Source organism: Nannospalax galili, unplaced genomic scaffold (genome assembly GCF_000622305.1).
Source record: "Nannospalax galili isolate Female #2095 unplaced genomic scaffold, S.galili_v1.0 scaffold284, whole genome shotgun sequence".
NCBI classification, from domain to species: Eukaryota; Metazoa; Chordata; class Mammalia; order Rodentia; family Spalacidae; genus Nannospalax; species Nannospalax galili.
In genome coordinates this window covers 3,489,906-3,508,812 of record NW_008354281.1, presented here as the reverse complement: position 1 = coordinate 3,508,812, position 18,907 = coordinate 3,489,906, and the positions used below count along the sequence as shown (strand labels likewise).

General features: G+C 35.2%; 1 protein-coding gene across 1 annotated transcript in view; it reads left to right on the top strand.

Moving 5' to 3' along the window:
• LOC103748760 (oxidation resistance protein 1) overlaps positions 1-18,907 on the top strand; it is a gene marked incomplete in the record, with an annotated part of 105,654 nt that overhangs the window by 74,534 nt on the left and 12,213 nt on the right. The window contains 1 exon segment of the mRNA XM_029555214.1: positions 17,740-17,820. Coding sequence (XP_029411074.1) covers positions 17,740-17,820 — 81 coding nt within the window.

Genomic DNA, 18,907 nt, shown 5'->3' with positions numbered 1-18,907 from the left:
ATCTTGTTCTTTTTTCAGTGTTTGACTTAAAATTTATTAACCAGTTAAAGCTTAGGTTCACTGAGGTATATAAATGTAAAATATGTTGGCTTGTGACATAAACGCTTCGGTTATTCAAAACATTCCACGGAACAAGCTCATTATCTCCTTCCAGATGCTCACTTTCCTGATTTTTAAATTTTTTATATAATTTTATTTTCATTGAATTGTTGTAATTTTCATATAATATACTTTGATGATATTTAGATCCCCTCTCCCACTCCAATATACACATCTCCCTTTACTGCTCCTGAACAATTTAAAGTACTCTATCATATATAATAAAGCTTTTACAGTCTAATTTTTGTTCCCAAATGTCCTATCAGTATGGGTCCTTTATGGTAATTTTTATTTTAATCTCTACTGTTCTTATTTTGATTTATATTTACATGTAAATTATATGTTAACTTCTATAATTTACATTATAGAAGTGTAAATGTTTAACCTAATCTTAGTCTCTGCACCATTAATATTTATTATGATGTTACTGGATTTGTTCTTTTCCTCTTGTTTGGCTGTCTTGTGGATTCAGTTCTGTCTGCACACCCTTCGTTTCATACAGTTATTGCCTTAGTCATTCATTAGGTCCCAGAGAAGAGCGCCACATAATACTGCTGTAGCTTCCAGTATTACCATGTCGCAGGGCTTCGTTTGCTTTAACATCTTATTTCCTAATCTGCAAGGTGCTGAGTGTCCTGGTGTTTATTTTAGTAAATGCATATTATTATTGCTATTAAAGCAATATTTAATGTGAAAGTTTGAGTCAATATATTAAACAACAAGCAAGAATCTTTCCTATCTCTTCTCAGCCTAGTCAGCAAAATTCAAATAAAATTGATACTGTCCACAAGTAAAGGGAATCTTTATAGCTGAAGTCACTGAGAGAGAAATTCACATTTCTCAGATAGAGTCGTTGGATAGCAACAAACAGAATTAGGCTTTGTTGTACTTGTTATTTTTGTTTTGTTTTTAATATCATACTTCTTTTTGAAACACTTTGTGGTTTCAGAAAAATCGTCTAGAAATTAAAACAGGTTTTGAAAATCTTGTTGCGGTTGTGTTAGGGGAGCTTTTAATGAAAAGATGGAATGTGACTACAATATGCTGTATGTTGGAGGAACTCTAAGGTCTGCGTAGAATTCATGATGGTGTACCTATGAGGACTGTGGAAGATAATACAAGATAGGTAGGTATAGTGGGCCTGATTGAGAGTAATGGGGCAGGATGGGGCTGGTGCTGGGAAAGTATGTTAACTGTAAGCAGTGCTGAGAAAGGGGTATGCCACACTGTGGGTGGGGGTGCCATGCTGTGTGTCTTTGAAAAGCAGTGTCCATTAAAGAGATGGCTTTGTACATAGGAAGCTAATGGAAGAGCAGGTTTACCTTAAAATGGAAGATATATTCAGATAGTACCATTAAAACATTGATATTCTAGTTAAAATTAGACTTTAGATAGTTTTAGTATACATCTAAGCTGAATGTATTTATTATGTATTTATTGTTTGTATTTAATCTTTTTAAAAACATTTTTATTATTTTTATTTTATGTGTATGAGTGTATTGCCTGCATGTATGTGAGTGCACCCATGTCGTGCAATGCTTCAGAGGTAAGAAGAGGGCTTCAGATTCCCCTGGAACTGGAATTAAGGATGGTTTGTAGCTGCCATGTGGGTGCTGGGAATCAAACCCAGGTCCTCTGCAAGAGCAGTCAGTGCTCTTAACCGCTGAGCCATCTCTCCAGCCCCTGTATTTAATCTTTTAAAATTTACTTCTGGTTCTATTTAGCATACCACTGGTTAATGAAGCACAGCCTGTGTAGACACAGTGAATACCAGTACCTTTCAATCAGTAATATCCTAGAAAATACATTTTAAAAATGGACATCTTATCTAAGAATGTTCTCGAAAGATGAAATTTTATAGGATTCTTAGCTATAACTAACAGAAGTCTAACTCCCCCAAAAGAACAGAATTTTTGGGACTATATGAACAAACAATAAAACGTTAATTGAAGTGCGTAATTTGGGAGGGAATCTAGAAATAATGCATAAAGCTTTTTTTTTCTGGCCAGGGTACTTTGAATATATTTGTTAGTGCACTCCTGTTAGAAAATATGTGCTCTGTGTCTTTAAACTTTGGAGCCCTTTCTTTGCACATTTGGGTACAGTGCAACCAAACTTAAGCATGGGAAACCCTCCCTTCCCTCCCCAGCTTTACAGTCTCCACTCAGGACTATCTGCGCAATGGATACTACTTAGTGATTAGCTCTCTGTCGTGTCAATCAAATCTTTGTCTCTAGCAAACTGTTTTGTCACTGTAACTGGGCTTTAGTGCTGGAGATTTTTCTTTGGCAGAGGAAGAATGCTTTTGAAAACAGTTCTTCGGTGATCTGATGTAACTTAATTTGCTCTGAGAAGGAAATGTCTCGTCTCTGGTATGGGAAAAAGGGGAAACGACATCAAGCAGTTAATCATAAATACAGTCTGGTAAATCTTAGTCAATTGTTGCAATTTCTGAAGACTAGTCTTTTCTTAGACGCAAAATTGTAGTTTTTAAATGTATAAACATAGAGAATATTTACAGTGTACAAAATTGTATGATTGCAGAAAACACTTTTAAGTATTTTCTAAAGGAAATTAATATGGAACTATAATCATGTTTTGTAAAAGAATGTTGATTTTCTTAGGAGAAAAATCTTTATTATTGCCTAGTGCTTTTATTTAAACTTAATTTTATAGGAAACTATTATTCAGATTTTTTCCTTGCTTAAAAGTAGAGAAAAGAATAAAAACTAAGTTCTTGATTTTTGGGGGGTTTTTTTTGTTTTTTTTTTTTTTTTCTAGATCACAAACTGCATTCTTTTATAACATTCATTTAGGCACTCTGGGAAAATGCTTTTCTATAGTCTGAGAAAATGCATTTTAAAGCTATTCAAAAAGTTTTGAGCAGTGCTGCCTAATTCAAAACTTTAAAAATACTTATGCAGAGGTAACTTGCAGTCATGTTTAAAAAGCTAGTTCCCTTTCAGTATTAAATGTTCATGTACACAACAATATTTGTTATAAAAGGTATTGTCATTTTTCTCTTTCTGTGGTAATTTGGAAATGTGTATTATGAATGTTATTTAATTATTTCAGTGTAATTATACTTGATTTCATCAAGGTTTTATACACATACACACATTACAATCAGGGTTCACTTTAGAAAATGTCTCAAAGTCACTGTCCATGTTAAAGTAGCAAAATTACTTCAGTTGGTGTTATTTAATTATATTATCAGGTTTTTTTTTTATATCAGATCTGCACAAAAAGATATATGCACCTGAAAATACTATTTTTAAATTTTGTAACCTGATTTAACAGTGAAGGTAATTATGTATATTTTGATATGCAGCCTAAATAAACATTTCTACAACTTCAATATATTTTATCGTAAATGTAGACAAAATCAAGGATCTTTGAACATCATAGATCAGCATAATGTCCTGATCACAGGACAAATTAAAATGCTCACGAATTTCTGTCATTCTTACATGAAGTTATTTTGTGATCTTCTCAAGTGTTTTTTTTCCTAAAAAATTATGCTTCTCACTGGTTATCCGCTCTCTCTATATATATGGTGTTTGCAAACATTCACTATTTCATTTAATTTTCATCCTATCTTGGAAGTACAGTAGTAAGATAGGAAGAGGCAGGAGTACTCACTGAACTGAGGGGAAGTCTCTTGGAGTACACTCAGCCTGACTCTAGCACGCTTTCTGCTTCACCAGTCTTTGAAGGTTCTCTAAGGTAGTGGTCTTGTGTCTGATGTGTATTCAAGCTCAGGACCTCGTTTTCTTGGCTTGAAAATAGATATTCTGTAAGGTGTATGATGAGGAAAGGCTTCAGCACAGGTTTGAATGGGAAAGCAATTCTTTTCCTTGTTCATAGATTGAGATTCCTTGTACTAGATTTTGCCTGACAAAGGCTCTTCTCCATTAAAACTGAAAGCAGAAAATGTTGCTTCTAAGAGAAAAAGCAGTGCTTCAGAACAAATAAAATTTGATGTTTCTTCTCTATATTATATAGCTTTTCAGAATGCTGCTTGCCATTTCTTCAGCTGATTAGTAGTAGTGTGCATAGAATTCAGTGACAGAATTAGTAAAAGTATGATCATTATCAGCATTTACAGTTTTTAAAATGCTGGTCTATTTAGTGTCAAATTTGATCTTACAGTTACCCCTTGCTAACTGGGTGCTATTTTATGAATGAGTTAATTTTGCTCTGAAATACATTAATAGGACCAACAAGATGGCTCAGTGCTAAAGGCCCTTGCTTCTGTTCTGATGACCTGAGTTCCATCCCCAGTACCCACAAGGCAGAAGGAGAGCACTGACTGCTGCAAGTTGTCCTCTGACCACGTATGCATCCTGGCACACATGTTCCCACATTCATATACACGCACATACACAAAATAGATAAATATTATTTTAACAGACATTAATAGCTAATAGAAGATGCTTCAAATAAAAGATATAGGATGAAGTTAATCTTTTGTTGTTTAGCCTCCATGAGAATCATATTATACAACCCTCTTTGTCTTTCATTTATTTTTAACAGCCTTAACACTGTTTTTAAAGTTTAAACTGACAACTTCAACTGGAATCTCTAATCAGTCACTTACTTGAAGCTACTCATATTTGAGAAACACTTGTGTCAACCCTTACTCTTTTGGTGCTGTCAGTAAATTGTAATTTACTTCAAAGTTTTGTGACAAAGACTTAAGCCTAATCAGACTCAGCACACATCATTTCAAGAAGAGGTCATTTACATGTTAAATTTCAGTGACCTCAACTTTACATAATTATAATAATGATGTAAGTAATTACTTCCACTGGCTCTTTATACCAGGCACTATTCTAAATATTTAACATGAATTATCATACTTAATTTTCACAGTTGCATGACTATTACTGTCCTTTAAATTTTATTAATTATTGAATTTTTGTGATTTTCATACAGTACAGTTTGGTGTTTCAATCTGCTCCCCTATTCGCACTTCCCCCACTGGGTCCTCCCCACTTCCATGGCCAATTTAATATGCTCTACTATACATACATACATACATACACACACATACACACATACATACACACACATAAAATATGACCTCTGGAGACTGATTTGTGTTCCCAAATGTTGTTCTGTTGTGCGTCCATCCATTGGGTCCACCAAGAGTTCCATCTCTATAAGAGATTGTCTCTGTCACCCTCCCAGCAGCTATCCATTGCTAAAAGTTCAAGTTGGGTTGAGATTTCTTACCCACTTCCCCGTGTCTATGCTGGGATTTTTATCTTGTTTGAGCTTACATAGGACTTGTACATGCTGTCATTATTACTGTCCTGAAGACTGTTTCTTTACAGTCTTTCAACCTCCTCTTTCACAATGATCCCTGTGCCTTTGGAGGCAGTTTGAAATAGCTGTCGTATTCAGGAATAAGCACTCTGCAGCCTCTTGTTCTCTGCACATGGGATAATTGTGGGTTTCTGTGTTAATCGCCATCTGCTGCACAAGGAAGCTTCTCTGTTGAGAGTTGAAAGATGCATTCATCCTATGTGAAGAGGTTGCATTGAAGATGTGTCACTTCTCAATTAAGTGTCTCTCAGTCATTCTGTACGTTTCACTAGAAACATAACTCTGTAATAGTCTCCATCTGTTGAAAAAGGACGCTTTTTTTGATGAGGAGGGGTAAAAGGCACACTTGTCTGTAAATATAAGGATGTATAATAAAATTAAAGTAGAAATTATGTTTGTCTGGGGATGTGTCTATTAGGTCCATTTGATGTATGATCTCATTTAATTCAGATGTTTCTCTGTTTATTCTTTGTTCAGTTGATCTGTTTATTGGAGAGAGTGGGGTATTTCAGTTACCTGGTATTACTGACTTGGAGTTAATCTGTCTCTTGAATTCCTATAGTACTGTTTTTATGAAATTGGGTGCACCAGAGTTTGGATCATACATGTTTATAATTGTAATGTGTTCTTGGTCATTTTTTTTTTATCAGAATGAAGTGACATTCTTTATCTCTTCCAATTAATTTTGAAGTCTATTTTGTCAGTTATTAGAGTCATACTGCCTGCTTGTTTCTTAGCATCACTTATTGGAATATTTTTTTCCATTCTTTCACCCTAAGGTAGTGCCCATCCTTTAAGGTGAAATGAGTTTCTTGTAAATAAGAAAAAGATGGTTTTTATTTCTTAATCCATTTAACTAGTCTGTGTCTTTTGACTAAGAATTGAAGGCATTGATATTTAAAGTTATTGAAAGATATGTATTGGTTACTGTCATTTTAATTTTTATTCTGTGTCTATTTTATACATAAAGAACCAGAAGCATGGAGCAGTCATACTACAACCGTAAAATCAGAGCTGGGCCTTCATTCTAGCTGCCTCCCTTGCCTCCCTGAACCTTACTAATAATTTTTAATCTATTCTATACTGTAAGTAAATCATCCTTTTCTCTGTGGTCAATTACTACTTAACTGAAGTGTCTCACACCTGCTGACGTTAGATTTTTTGTTTTATATTTAAGTTAGTACTTGAAAAATATATCTTGGGCATATGAATTATAAGGTATAAGAACAAAATGAAAATCTGCAATTCTGATACCCAACCCCAAAACTAGAACATCACTGTCACATTGCATTTGCTAGTACTTTTTTCTGTCTCCAATCATTTTCACCAAATTTATAACTACCACCCTGAATTTTGTTTCATAACTTTTTCTAATGAATAGATTTTACTTTTAAAGTACTGTTACATTTACAGAAAAATTAAATGGAAAGAATAGACAATTCTCATTTTTGGGAAACTTTTGTAGTCTCCTCTACTATTCACATTAGGCATTTATACAGTACATTTGCTAAAATTTATGAACTAATATTTGACATATGATGGTAACCCAAAGTTCATGGATAACATTAGGGCTCTTCTTTTGTGCTGTATATTGTATGGGTTTTGACAAATGAATGATGGTATCTAAAGTTGTAAGATCACTTTTCACAGTTTTACTACCCTAAAAGTTGTGGGGCTGTCCTTGTGCACCCTCATTCTCCCTCCAAACTCCTGGCACCCTCTAATCTTTTCTGTTTCTATAATTTTATATTTTTTAGAATCCTATAGTTGAAAACATACAGATCGGATTCCTAACAGTGTGCATTTAAGATTCCCCTAAAATATTCCATTCATTATATGGACATACCAGGTTGTCCACCTGCTGAGGGATGTCTTTGTTGCACTTCTATGGTTTGGGCACTTATCAGAAAAGCTGTTAGAAACTTTCACATGCAGCTTCTGTATGAACATAAGTTTTCAGCTCACATAAGTAAATACCAAGTAGCACAATAGGTGGGTCATATGGTAAGAATATATGTAGTTTTATAAGAAATGGCCAAACTGTGTGCCAGAGCAGCTGTACCGTTTTGTGTTGTTACAACAACAAATGACAATTCCTGTCAGTTGCTTTGGTTTTTGTCCATTCAACAGGCATATAATGATATCTTATTGCTTAAGTTGAACATCCCATGTGACATCTGCATGTCTTATTTGGTAAGGTGTTACTCGGGTCTTATGCCCATGTTGTGACTGGCTGATTGATCTTACTCCATTTGAAGAGTTCTTCATGTGTTTTCGATAAATAGTCCTTTTTCATTGTATATATTGGAGAGATGTTCTCTTCATTTGTGGCTTGACTTCATAGTGGAAGTTTTTCATTGTAATCACATCTGGCTTCTGAATTTTCTCATTCATTATTGTTCTTTTGATAGTCCATCTAAAATATATCTTTAAACAGTTGGTTACCTACACTTTTTTTCTGTATATTAAGGAGTCGTAGTTTTATATTTCCCATTGGGTCTGTAATATACCTTAAATTTTTTGTGTGAAACATAATAATTTTTGCATATTCTACCAACCTGGTCTTCAGGGAAATGACCATTCTCTCTTCATTGACTTGTCCTTCCTCCTTTACCAAAACCCAGATACCTCTATTTGTGTGGGTCTGTTTCCATTCTATCCTGTTGATCTATCTGCTGTTCACCAACTGTACTCTCAAGTATTGTAGCTTTAGAGTAAGTCCTGAAGTTGAGTGCTGTCAATCTACCAAATTGGTCTTCTTCATTGTTTTCTTAGCTATTCTGAGTTTTCCATATAAACATTTCTGTCAACTTCAGAATCATTTTTCATATAACTACTAAATAACTTGGTGGAATTTTAATTGGACTTGTGTTGAAACTATAGGCAAAATTGGGAAGGACTGATACAGTGTCAATATTGACTTCCTACCATGAATATAGAGCATCTCCGTTTATTAAAAATCTGTTTTTCAGCAGAATTCTACAGTTCCTTCATATAAATCTTCTGTATGTTTGGTTAGTTTTATACTTATGTATGACATTAATTTGGTGCTCAAGTAAATATTAGAAAGTAATTGGCTTGTATATTTTAACCTTGTACACTTGAAACTGCTACAACCACTTACTAATTTTACCAGTGTTTTAGCTGATATTTGGGATTTTTTTATAGCCACAATCCATAGCATTTATTAATGAAGACAGATTTAATTTCTTCTTATCTGTGTGTTTTCTGTTTCCTTTCTTGTCATGTTGCACTCTCAAGGGTTTCCTGTAAGACGCTGAATGGGAATACTGAGGGGCAATCCTTGCCTTACTCCCAGTCTTAGTGGAAAAGAATCTTGTTTCTCCCCTTGCTTGTGATGAAAGCTATAGGGTTATATTTTAATGTGTTTTTTTAATCAGATTGAATTTCCCTCTATTTCTAGATTGCTGTCTCTTTCATCATAAATGAATATTGGATTTTGATTAGTAATTTTTTTCCATCTATTGATATTATGATCACAGTATTTAGCTTCTGATGTAATACGTTACATCAGTTGATTTTTGAATATTAAACCAGCCTCATGTACCTGTAATAAATTTGACTCGCTCATTATGTATATTTATTTTCATGCATTATTTGGTGGAGCTGGCTAATATCTTGTTAAATATGTGTGCATGTATTTTCATGAGAGATAATGTTCTGTAGTTTTCTTTTCTTGTAATGTCTTTATTTGTTTTTTTATTAGGGTAATGCTGGCCTCACAGAATGAGTTAGTAAGTATTCCCTCTGCTTCTATTTTCTACAAGACATTGTGGAGAATTAGTATCATTTCTTCTTTCAATGTTTGGTAGTTATTTTTTCAGTAAATCCATGCTGGCCCAGGGCTTTCTGTTTTGGAAGATTATAAATGTTTGATTCAATTTAATTAACAGATAGGCCAGATCATATGCTCTGTTTCTTCTTGCGTGTCTTTGGTGGCTTGTACTTGTCAGGGAGTTCATCTCCTCTCTTTCCTGCCTTCTCTGGCTTTCATTGAGCATCTTATGATTTCACAGTTTTCTCCTGTTAGCATAACAATTAGAGGTATTTTAATTTTTAGCAATGTTCTTAGTAATTGCAATACGCACTTTTAAAGTATAGTTTAAGGTAGAGGTCCCTCTTCTTTCACCACTTTTCAACATAGAAAATTATTTGTTCTAACGCTTGTCTTCTACTGTATCTGCTTTCCTAATGATAGATTGTGCTGTATCTCATATGGAGTTCATCTCGACCCACCCCCAGCCTGTGAGGAGCATGTCTGTTGATTGTTATTGAGCTTCTATTATTGTCATCTTTTATGTTTTTAGTAGAATTCCATGAAATTTTGTTCTTTATAAAGTCTTATGTTAATTCCCTTATCTCTTTTCCTAAACTATGAAAAGGAATCTTGGGTACCTTTATTGCTCATCATCCTTTCTTTCCAGTTATGTGCTCTTGAAGTCCGCATTCATGGTGTTCTTTTATCATAAATTAGACTTGATTGTTTTATTGGGAAAATGTTTGCTTAGGTGCACATATATCTCTGAATTTCTTTGTTTTTCATTGCTTATGTTGCATACCATTTTGGGGCATTATTTTCCTTCTTGTCATACATTCTTTTAAATTTCTTCCTTTGCAAGTTTGTTGATGTTAACACTGTTAGATCATGTTTCTCTGAAAATACAATTGTGGATTAAAAGTAGAAAAATTGCATCAATACTGAATACGTACAGTTTTTCATGTCATTATTCTCAGACAGTAGAGTAGAACAGCTAGTTACTTAGCAGTTACAAAAAAAAATGAATCATGGATGATTTATGGTATATGGGAGTTTGTGCAAGTCTTAATTTACAAATACTCTGACATTTGCCTGAGGGACTTGAATAGCTGTGGGTTTGAGTTTCACATACCACCCTGGATGCAGGTGTTCATGGCTGGCTGAGGCACAACCACTTCTTCATTTTGCTCATCTTTTAAGATGGTTTTTGCTTGAATAAACAGCTTTGTATTGGCCATTTTTCCCCACCATTGGTTATTCTATGTGCTGTGATCTTTCATTTGTTTCTCTGTCCTGGGATCATGTTGGCCTGTATCAGGATCCCAGGACCTGAGTTAAGATGCTCTTCCCTCAAGAGGATTTGCATTAGCTGTTCAGAAGCTTTCCCCTACCTTTGAGATTTGTGAATTTTTTCACTGGTTACTTTAAAAACCTTCTAAGTATTGTGACGTTTTATTGGGTGTATTGTGTATGTATTTCTTCTTTAGGGAACAGAATCCTTCTTAAATATAGAGTTCTTTAGTCAATTCCAGAAAATTCTCAGATACTATCTATCTTCAGTTGTTTTTAAATGTGACTTAATTGAAATCAGTTACACTTATTAATCTAGTCTCCTAAGTTCTTTTATGTTTTTCATTCACTTGTTCTTAATGTTTTGTAAGTAATTTTGGTTATATTCCCTAGTTACCTAAGTCACCTGTAAGAATCTTCTTTTTAACATTTTAAAGTTACATTTACTCTATAAAGTTCTATTTGGTTATTTTTCAGATATGCCTATTTTTAATCTTTTCTTGCTTGTTTATTTTTAAATTTTAAAAAGAAACTCACGCATACTTTCTGTGCTATAATTTCAGCATCTAAAATTGATTCAGCTTTTTTTCTATACTTAGTTGTGCTAGGTTATCCTTTATCATAATCTTATATTTGCTTTATCTTAATCTGTGAGAATCCTGACAGCCTGGTCTGATTGAGCGTATTATCTTTCTCAGAGCATTTCTGTTTGGCAGACTATGTTGTATAAATAGGACCATACAATCTAACTCTGTGAGTCTCTGCTTTTTGTTATTGCATCTTTGACCTAAAGATTCAGTGTCAGCTGTTTCAGCTCTGATGTGTTGACATTAGCCCCTAGGATAAACTACCTTGGCATTCGCAGTGATCATTTGTGTTTTTGGTTTTTTTTTTTGTTTGTTTTTTTTTTTTTCTGGTTCACTGTAATTGAAAACTTTGAAAACGTTTGTTGAACTTAAGAGTAATAATAGTGGTTAAATGAACTTTACAGTGGAAAAGATCAGTAACTTAAAATCAAATTTGGTATTTGGTAAAAAAAGAAAAAAGGAAAAAAAGCTGAATAAGGAGCCAGCAAACTGGCTCAGTAGGTAAAGGTCTTGCCACCAACCTGAGGACCTGAGTTAGATTTCTGGGACATGGTAGAAGGAGAGAACTGACTCCACAAAACTGTCCTCCAGCTTCCATCATACACCACTGCATTGTGTGCCCACACAGGCACATTGTGTATGCACACACATAAACATATAAATGTAATAAAAAATGAAAAATGTTGATCAACTGTATGATATTAAATCCTTTCTTTTTTTGAAATGTTGAAAACATAAGTTTCACAAAACCCTATTAGCTCCTCTAAAAATTTATATTCATTTGCCAAAGGGCAAGTGATTTCAAAAGAACTGTGAAATTACTATGTTCATATTGTTTCAGAACTATGCTGTCATTGAGATCACATGGAGTACTAAGGAACAAAAGATTGTATGAATAAATATTTTTTCTCCCTTCTTTATGGGACTCACCATTTACATTTCTCACTCCTAAAAGCCATTACAACAAACACATTCTATAATTAAATGGCTTTGAGTAGTTGCTGCTTTCTCATAGGAACCTGAGTAATCTGTGAATCTAATTGGGAAGTCATTGTTACATAGAGAGGATTCATTCATCAATATGGCTAGGTGTGGTATCCCACATTCATGATTCTAGCTCTTGGGAGGAGAAAAAAATGACCAGCCTGAAGCTAGGTGTGGTAGTGCATGCCTCTAATCCCAGCTCTCCTGAGGCAGAGGCATGCAGATCTCTCTGAGGTGGAGACCAGACTGAACTACATGGCAAATTTCAGGCCAGCTGTGGAACTCAGCTCAAAAAGACCCAAAGAAAAGAAAGTGACCAGCCTGGGCTGTACAATGAGACCGTCTCTAAAACTAAACTCTAAAATCCAAAAGAACGTACCTGGGAACTGGAAAATCACCTTGGTCCTTGGGTGAGGTAGCCTAAGGTTAAGGATGCCTCACCTAGAGCATCTTTCCAAAGAACAGATCGTAGATGACAAGAAAGACGCAAGTAAATGAAGCCAGTATTTAGGAAAGCATAGTTTCCCTGGCAAGAATAGGCAAGCCAAGCAAACAAGAAAGAACAAAGAACCAATCAAATATCTCATTTTATTGTAATCCCGTGAAAAATGATTTTGAAAGCAGTTTTAGGTAGGGAAAGTAGAGAAAAATTATATCATAATACAGGGCTTCTTCTGTAATGAGGACAGTTTTAGATGAGAAATTGTGGTAGGACACAGGGTTGTGTGACTTCAGGAGTACTGTTGCGTCCTCCGTATGGGTTACTACAGCTCAAGCTTAATTTCACCCTTTATTGTATTTTTGATTACCAAAGTAAGTATAAATGACTTAGTAAGTATAATGACTTAGTTCTTTTCTCCACTTTTTATTTTATTGATAAAGTAAGAAAAATGACACAGTCACAGGTATGTACCAGACCTATGTGGAGGATTTGGTTTGTTTGGAAGCACTCTCAGGCATAGGCACTGCAGTGGCCTGCCAGAAGACTGTTAGGCCAAGACACCATTGTCTCTCACAGAGGAGTGTGTTCTTATTCATGAGGTTGAAAGCAGTTTACTCCCAAGTTTGCTACTACTGTTGCTATTTGTCCATTTATAGGAGAGACAGGAGAATGCTATTCTCCATTTGCATTGATAATTTTGTGGGAATAGATGCTTACAATCACACTTTCTGCTCCTGAGGATCCTTTGTCAAAGTCAAATGTACAGTGGTGTTTAATTCTATGGTGTAGGTCATTGCTACTTCCTTCCTTCTATTGGGACTTTGAATTATATCCAAACCATTTCATTCCTCAAGAGATGCTGTTAGCCAGAGAGTAAAGTGCTTTACATGACAGGTCTTATTTTCCTCAGCCCAAAGATCACTAGTATAACATGTAATATAGTATAGAAATGTGTCTGTGTTTTGCTAGGGTTAGTCTTTTGTGTAGACTAGTAAGTTTGTACATAGATCATGATTTACCAAAGACATAAAAATTAATGAAAATCTTAATTCAAATTCCATAATCTATGTAGGAAATTTTTATCTCCTTTTATCCATTTTTTTGAGAAATTCAGTTCTGAACCCAATTTTATATACTCTTTCCCTATTAATTAGCAGGCTTTGTTTATGACAAAGGCCTCACTCCTCAGAGCATCCATATATGTTACCACTAAAGAAACAGTGAAGCCAGGTGTGGTGATACACATCTGTAATCCCAACATTTGGGAAATGGAGGAAAGAGGGCACAAGGTTCATGGCCATCTTCAGCTACACAGCAAACTTGAGGCTATCCTAGGCCATGTGAGACCCTGTCTCAAAAAGACATATATGAAAATAAATTTTTAAACCAATGAATTCATAAGGCCTAGAATGGAAAGAATATAAAAATTTAAAACTATGAGTGGACCAGCTCAAGATGGGTCAGGAGGTAAAGAAGGCACTTACTGCCAGCCTGGTGACTTGAGTTCAATCCCTGGGACCCGTATGGGAAGAAGAGAAAACAGACTCTTCCACATGTGTACTGTGATACACATGCCCCCCCACAAATTAATAGATGTAATAAAAAGCTTAAAAATATAAATATGAGCAAAGCTAAGTTTCTGACATTAAAGAAACTGGCTTTAATATGTTATGAACCTAGATTTACAACGACAACCCATTATTAAATTACTAAATCCTCCTTTCAGTGATGCTTATAAAACAGGTTATAATTGATCCCTTTTGTGAGCATAATTTAATTTCACTTCCACTCAGGAAGTGTGTTCAATGTGGTGCATGAAGAAGTAATGCTTAAACATAGGTATACGGAGAGTGTTCACTGGTGGGATAGAAGGAACACAGAGGAGATAGTGTTCACTGGTGGGATAGAAGGAACACAGAGGAGACTTTTCTCACGATTTGAGAATTCTTATCTAAGAGAATACATTAGATAGAAAAACACATTTGACCATAACATCACCTAGAAACCTCTCTTTCTGCCTGTAGAAATGCGAAATGATGATTTTTCATTTTCAGTACATAAGTTTTTTACATCCTTCTCAATCATTGTGTTGTTTTTAATTGATAGATTTTTTTTATCATTGTAAACCTAAAACTGAAATTAAAATTAATTTCAGAGTAGTCACCTAAAATATACAAAATGTGTATCTTAAACCTAAAATAATAACCAGTTTAGCCATTATCATTTAGGCCTTAGGTTATTGAAGAATAATAAAGTGAAAACCGTAGTGACAGGCGCGCTCCCAGAATGTGCGGTCTCTGTTCTCAGTCCTCTGAGGACATTTCTTTGATGTAATGAAGCCTCCTATTTGCTGTTCACTCTCAATCCTACCATCATAAAGAAGAAAGTATCAAACCTATGCCTCTAAACTTCTGGTGCTGGAAGGCAAACCACACTTTGTGTTCTCTGTAAGTATAGAGTCAGCTACCAAATCAAATGAATCATTGCTTAGCAAAAGATTGGGGCAATAACAATGGTATAATGGAGATCTACCCAGTTTCTTTTCCTTTTCTTCTGTTTCATATCTTTCACAGCTTTCTACAACCATTACATGGCTTTTCACAGGGCCGTTTCTGTGTTTACTAGTGGCCAATTCATTTTAGTTAATAAGAACAACACCCTTTTGAGCCGAGTTTTGAAATTTTAACTTCTTTATGGATCAGATAGCTTAGCTACATTTCTTGGCCGCAGACTCTAAATACAAGCTGTCCAGATGGATCACAAGGCATGTCATACCTCAGGAGAATCACTGTATATCCATGACATCTCTATAGTTCATTATAATGAGGGACATTTTTGTACTTACATCACAAGCTATGATTGTTGTGTTGACCTATGGAAACTTGTAAGGTTTTTTGCATGCGTTTTTTCTTCTTACTGTTTACCTTAATATATGGATTCCAAATTCAGCACTGAGCAAGAAGGGTTGTCTAGGCAGTTTTAGAACATAATTTCCTGTAAGAATTTTGAATATGAGAAAGTAAAGTTTTAGTCACTAGTAACTGCTGGAATACAAACTGCAAAGAAATAAAAGAAAGCAGTAAAACCTGAGGAAGAACAGAAATAGGAGGTGGAGAGATATAGAGATAAGCACACCCGGGACTTACTGGCCAGCCAGTCTACCTGACACAGTACGTTCCAGGTTCAGTGCAAGACCCTGTCTCCAAAAATAAGGAGTAAGGTGGCAAACAACAGAACACTCAGTACCAACATCTGGTCTCTACACTTTCACCCACAGATGAGCACTCGTGTGTATGCACGCGCGCGCGTGTGCGCGCGCGCACACACACACACACACACACACACAGGAGGGAGGAAAGGAGAGAGAGAGTGAGTAGACATGCCTAAGGTGATGAGTGGGAAGAATAGAGGGAGGAAGAGGGAGAGAGGAAGATTAAGTAGACATGCCTGAGATGAGTCTCTTGATATGGTCAGGCCCCTTTTGCCCAAGAAATTCTTATATGACCCCTAGTATATGTTAGTATATACCCCAGTATATAGGCATATAACATAGGTATAAAATCAAACATTTATGGACAGTCATAAATTTACTATAAAATAATTACTTGGTATATGTAATTTTACCATTTATTAAAGACAAATTTTTATACCGATGGATGTGCTTGGTTTTTTTAAAATAATCTTTGCTGAATATTTCATAGGACAGAACATCATTTGTTTAGAATTAATCAATATCTGAATTTATAACTCAATTCTGAGAACACTGCTATACATAAATATATAGTATAGAATGATAAATATGTTTAGGGCCTTTCAGAAATGGGAAATTCCACCCTAATCCCAAGCCAAAATTTATTGGGGGGTGTGTGTGTGTGTGTGTGTGTGTGTGTGTGTGAGTGTTTTGCCTGTGTGTGTGTAAGTACATGCCCATGGAGGACAGAGAGGGTGTTGGATCCCCTGGAACTGAAGTTATGGATAGTTGTTTGCCACCAAGTGGATTTTAGGACTCAGGAGTCTTCTACAAGAGCAGCCACTGTTCTTAACAGCTGAGCCATCTCTCCAGCTTCATCATACAACAGTAAAAATCAAATGTATTGATATAATACAATCCAAAGTTATACTAATATGATAGTTCCATGCTGAGACGTGATAATAGGAAAATATGTCTGGTTTGTATGTCCAGTAAAATCACTGCATTTCCTAAAGTAACATAGTGTCCAATCTGAGCAGAAGTGTTAGAGGCAGTATATTCTGGCCTTGCAAACTGATGACAAGAGCAGTACAAAGCCCGTAAGCCCCCAGTGCTCAGAACCAGGAGGAAGTAAATCTCCAGTGACACAGGCAGGTGCTGCCAGAAACACATTCATTACTGTTTGATTTTGGCTTGGCTTTTGGACTTTGTATATTCAGAAATAGTGTTACCAAGTTTTTGTCTCAGGTTTAAGAACTTACAAATTTGATGTGCTTCTGAAAGTTTTTTTCTGCTTCGTTGGACTTTGGTTTGTTGTTGTTGTTGTTTCTGTTTTTGTGTTAAATGAACCTCATTCATTTCTTGCCTTTTTCTCTGATTCAGTTGGGTATGCCTGTCACAGAAGTTCCTCCATCATGGCTCCTAGTATGGCGTGTTTGGTCTCAGCTGATAGAAGGAGATAGTTGATTATTGATGTCTTTGTAAACTGGAAGACCATCTCAGTTTTGGACATTAACTGTGCTATTAGGCAAGCATGTTATGGTTTACATAATTTTTCCTTTTAAAAGTCTATTTAAAGATCTGGAGAGATGGCTTTTGTTTTTTACTGCTTTTCCAGAGGACCTGAGTTCAGTTCCCAGAACCTATGTCAGGTGGCTTAACCACCTGTAACTCCAGCTCCAGGGGATTTTATGCCCTTTTCTGGACTCACGGCACCCCACACTTGTGGCAGGCACACAGTACACATTAAAAAGATAATAATTTTAGACTTTAAAGTCAGTCTGTATTGAGTAGTCTATGACATTGAACTTATGTTCTCTACCAGTTGGGTGTAGTGGTGAAACTCATTCACAGTGTTTTATTCTAGCTCGTGTGTATAAATTTCTTGAATTTTCAGCATGAACTGGGGAAAGGAATCTTGGTTGCCATTCTTTCCCATTTAAATTTCTACTTTCCTTCTCTTTCTCTTCTCTTTTCTTTTTATATGCATATTCTCTCAGCTGTCAGTGGAATTATTGTCTCCTATCTCCATATTCAGGTAGTGTCAGTGGCTGAGTATCACCGCAGGATCGATGCTCTAAATACTGAAGAACTGCGCACACTCTGCAGACGTCTCCAGGTGCCCCCTTCTGTAGTTTAAACCCTCCAGAGATTAAATGCTCTTGGTTTTTAGTGTCCTTGTTCAAGACAAATCCCACATTTGAAGAATTTGTTTTGAATGAAGCGCTAAAATAACCCATCAGAAAATGTCTTTTTTTTTTTTTTTCATTGAAGTCTAGTTTTGCCTTGGAGAGCTGTAGCAATGTTTCTGTCTTCTTTTCACTTGAAAAGTTTTCAGAATACTTCTCAATCAGTTCAGAACTATTCTCAGTACTGTATGTTTCTTTGAGTGATGAGTTTTCATTTAACTTTGACATTGGGAAAATATTTGACTTTGTGAATGAATATTTGACTAGAATCTGGAAGCTACTAGGCTATAGGACAGTGTAAAAATATTTCACAGAAAGCAAGACTATCTGTTTCTCTTTATGACTCTTTGAATTGGAGAAACCATGAATAAAATTTCTTAATGAGACAAATTGTTTTTGTTCTTCAGACATTCTTGGCTGGTATTAGAATTATTTGTAATAGTCTAGGGGAACATTAATGCTAGATAAAATTTGTAAAATGTTGTGAAATCTTTTTTCACAATGTAATGAAATTGAAAACTCATTTTTCAAGTTTTATGTTTTTCTTTTTATAAAGATGCTTTCATCACTTGCTCAAAGACTAAACAGTTTTCTTTTAATTTTCCCAATGCTGCCTTGGATTTCTGTTTCGTTCTGTTTTAACCTTTCACATCATTGAAATAAAGGTAAAACATGATGTGAAAGCATTCATATTTAGCTTCTCATCAAAGCAATAATTCTAATACCAGAATTATTGAAAATGCATACTGTACAGATTTGGGAACAGATCTCTTGAAGGACGAGGAGTTAGCAAGGTTCTATCCCTGAGTGGCTCAGTCACTGAGCTTTGCTGCATTTTAGTTATCTGCTCCAGTAGAATTCTGTGTATTTTCCAACTTAAAAGTTTCACCAACAATGATTATGTTAATATGTTTTATTTTCTAGTCTTACTGTGTTTTATATCTTAAAATTAATATAAAATGTAGGCATTAGGTCATATGGTGATTGTATAGTAAGTTTGTTAATTAACATGTTTGT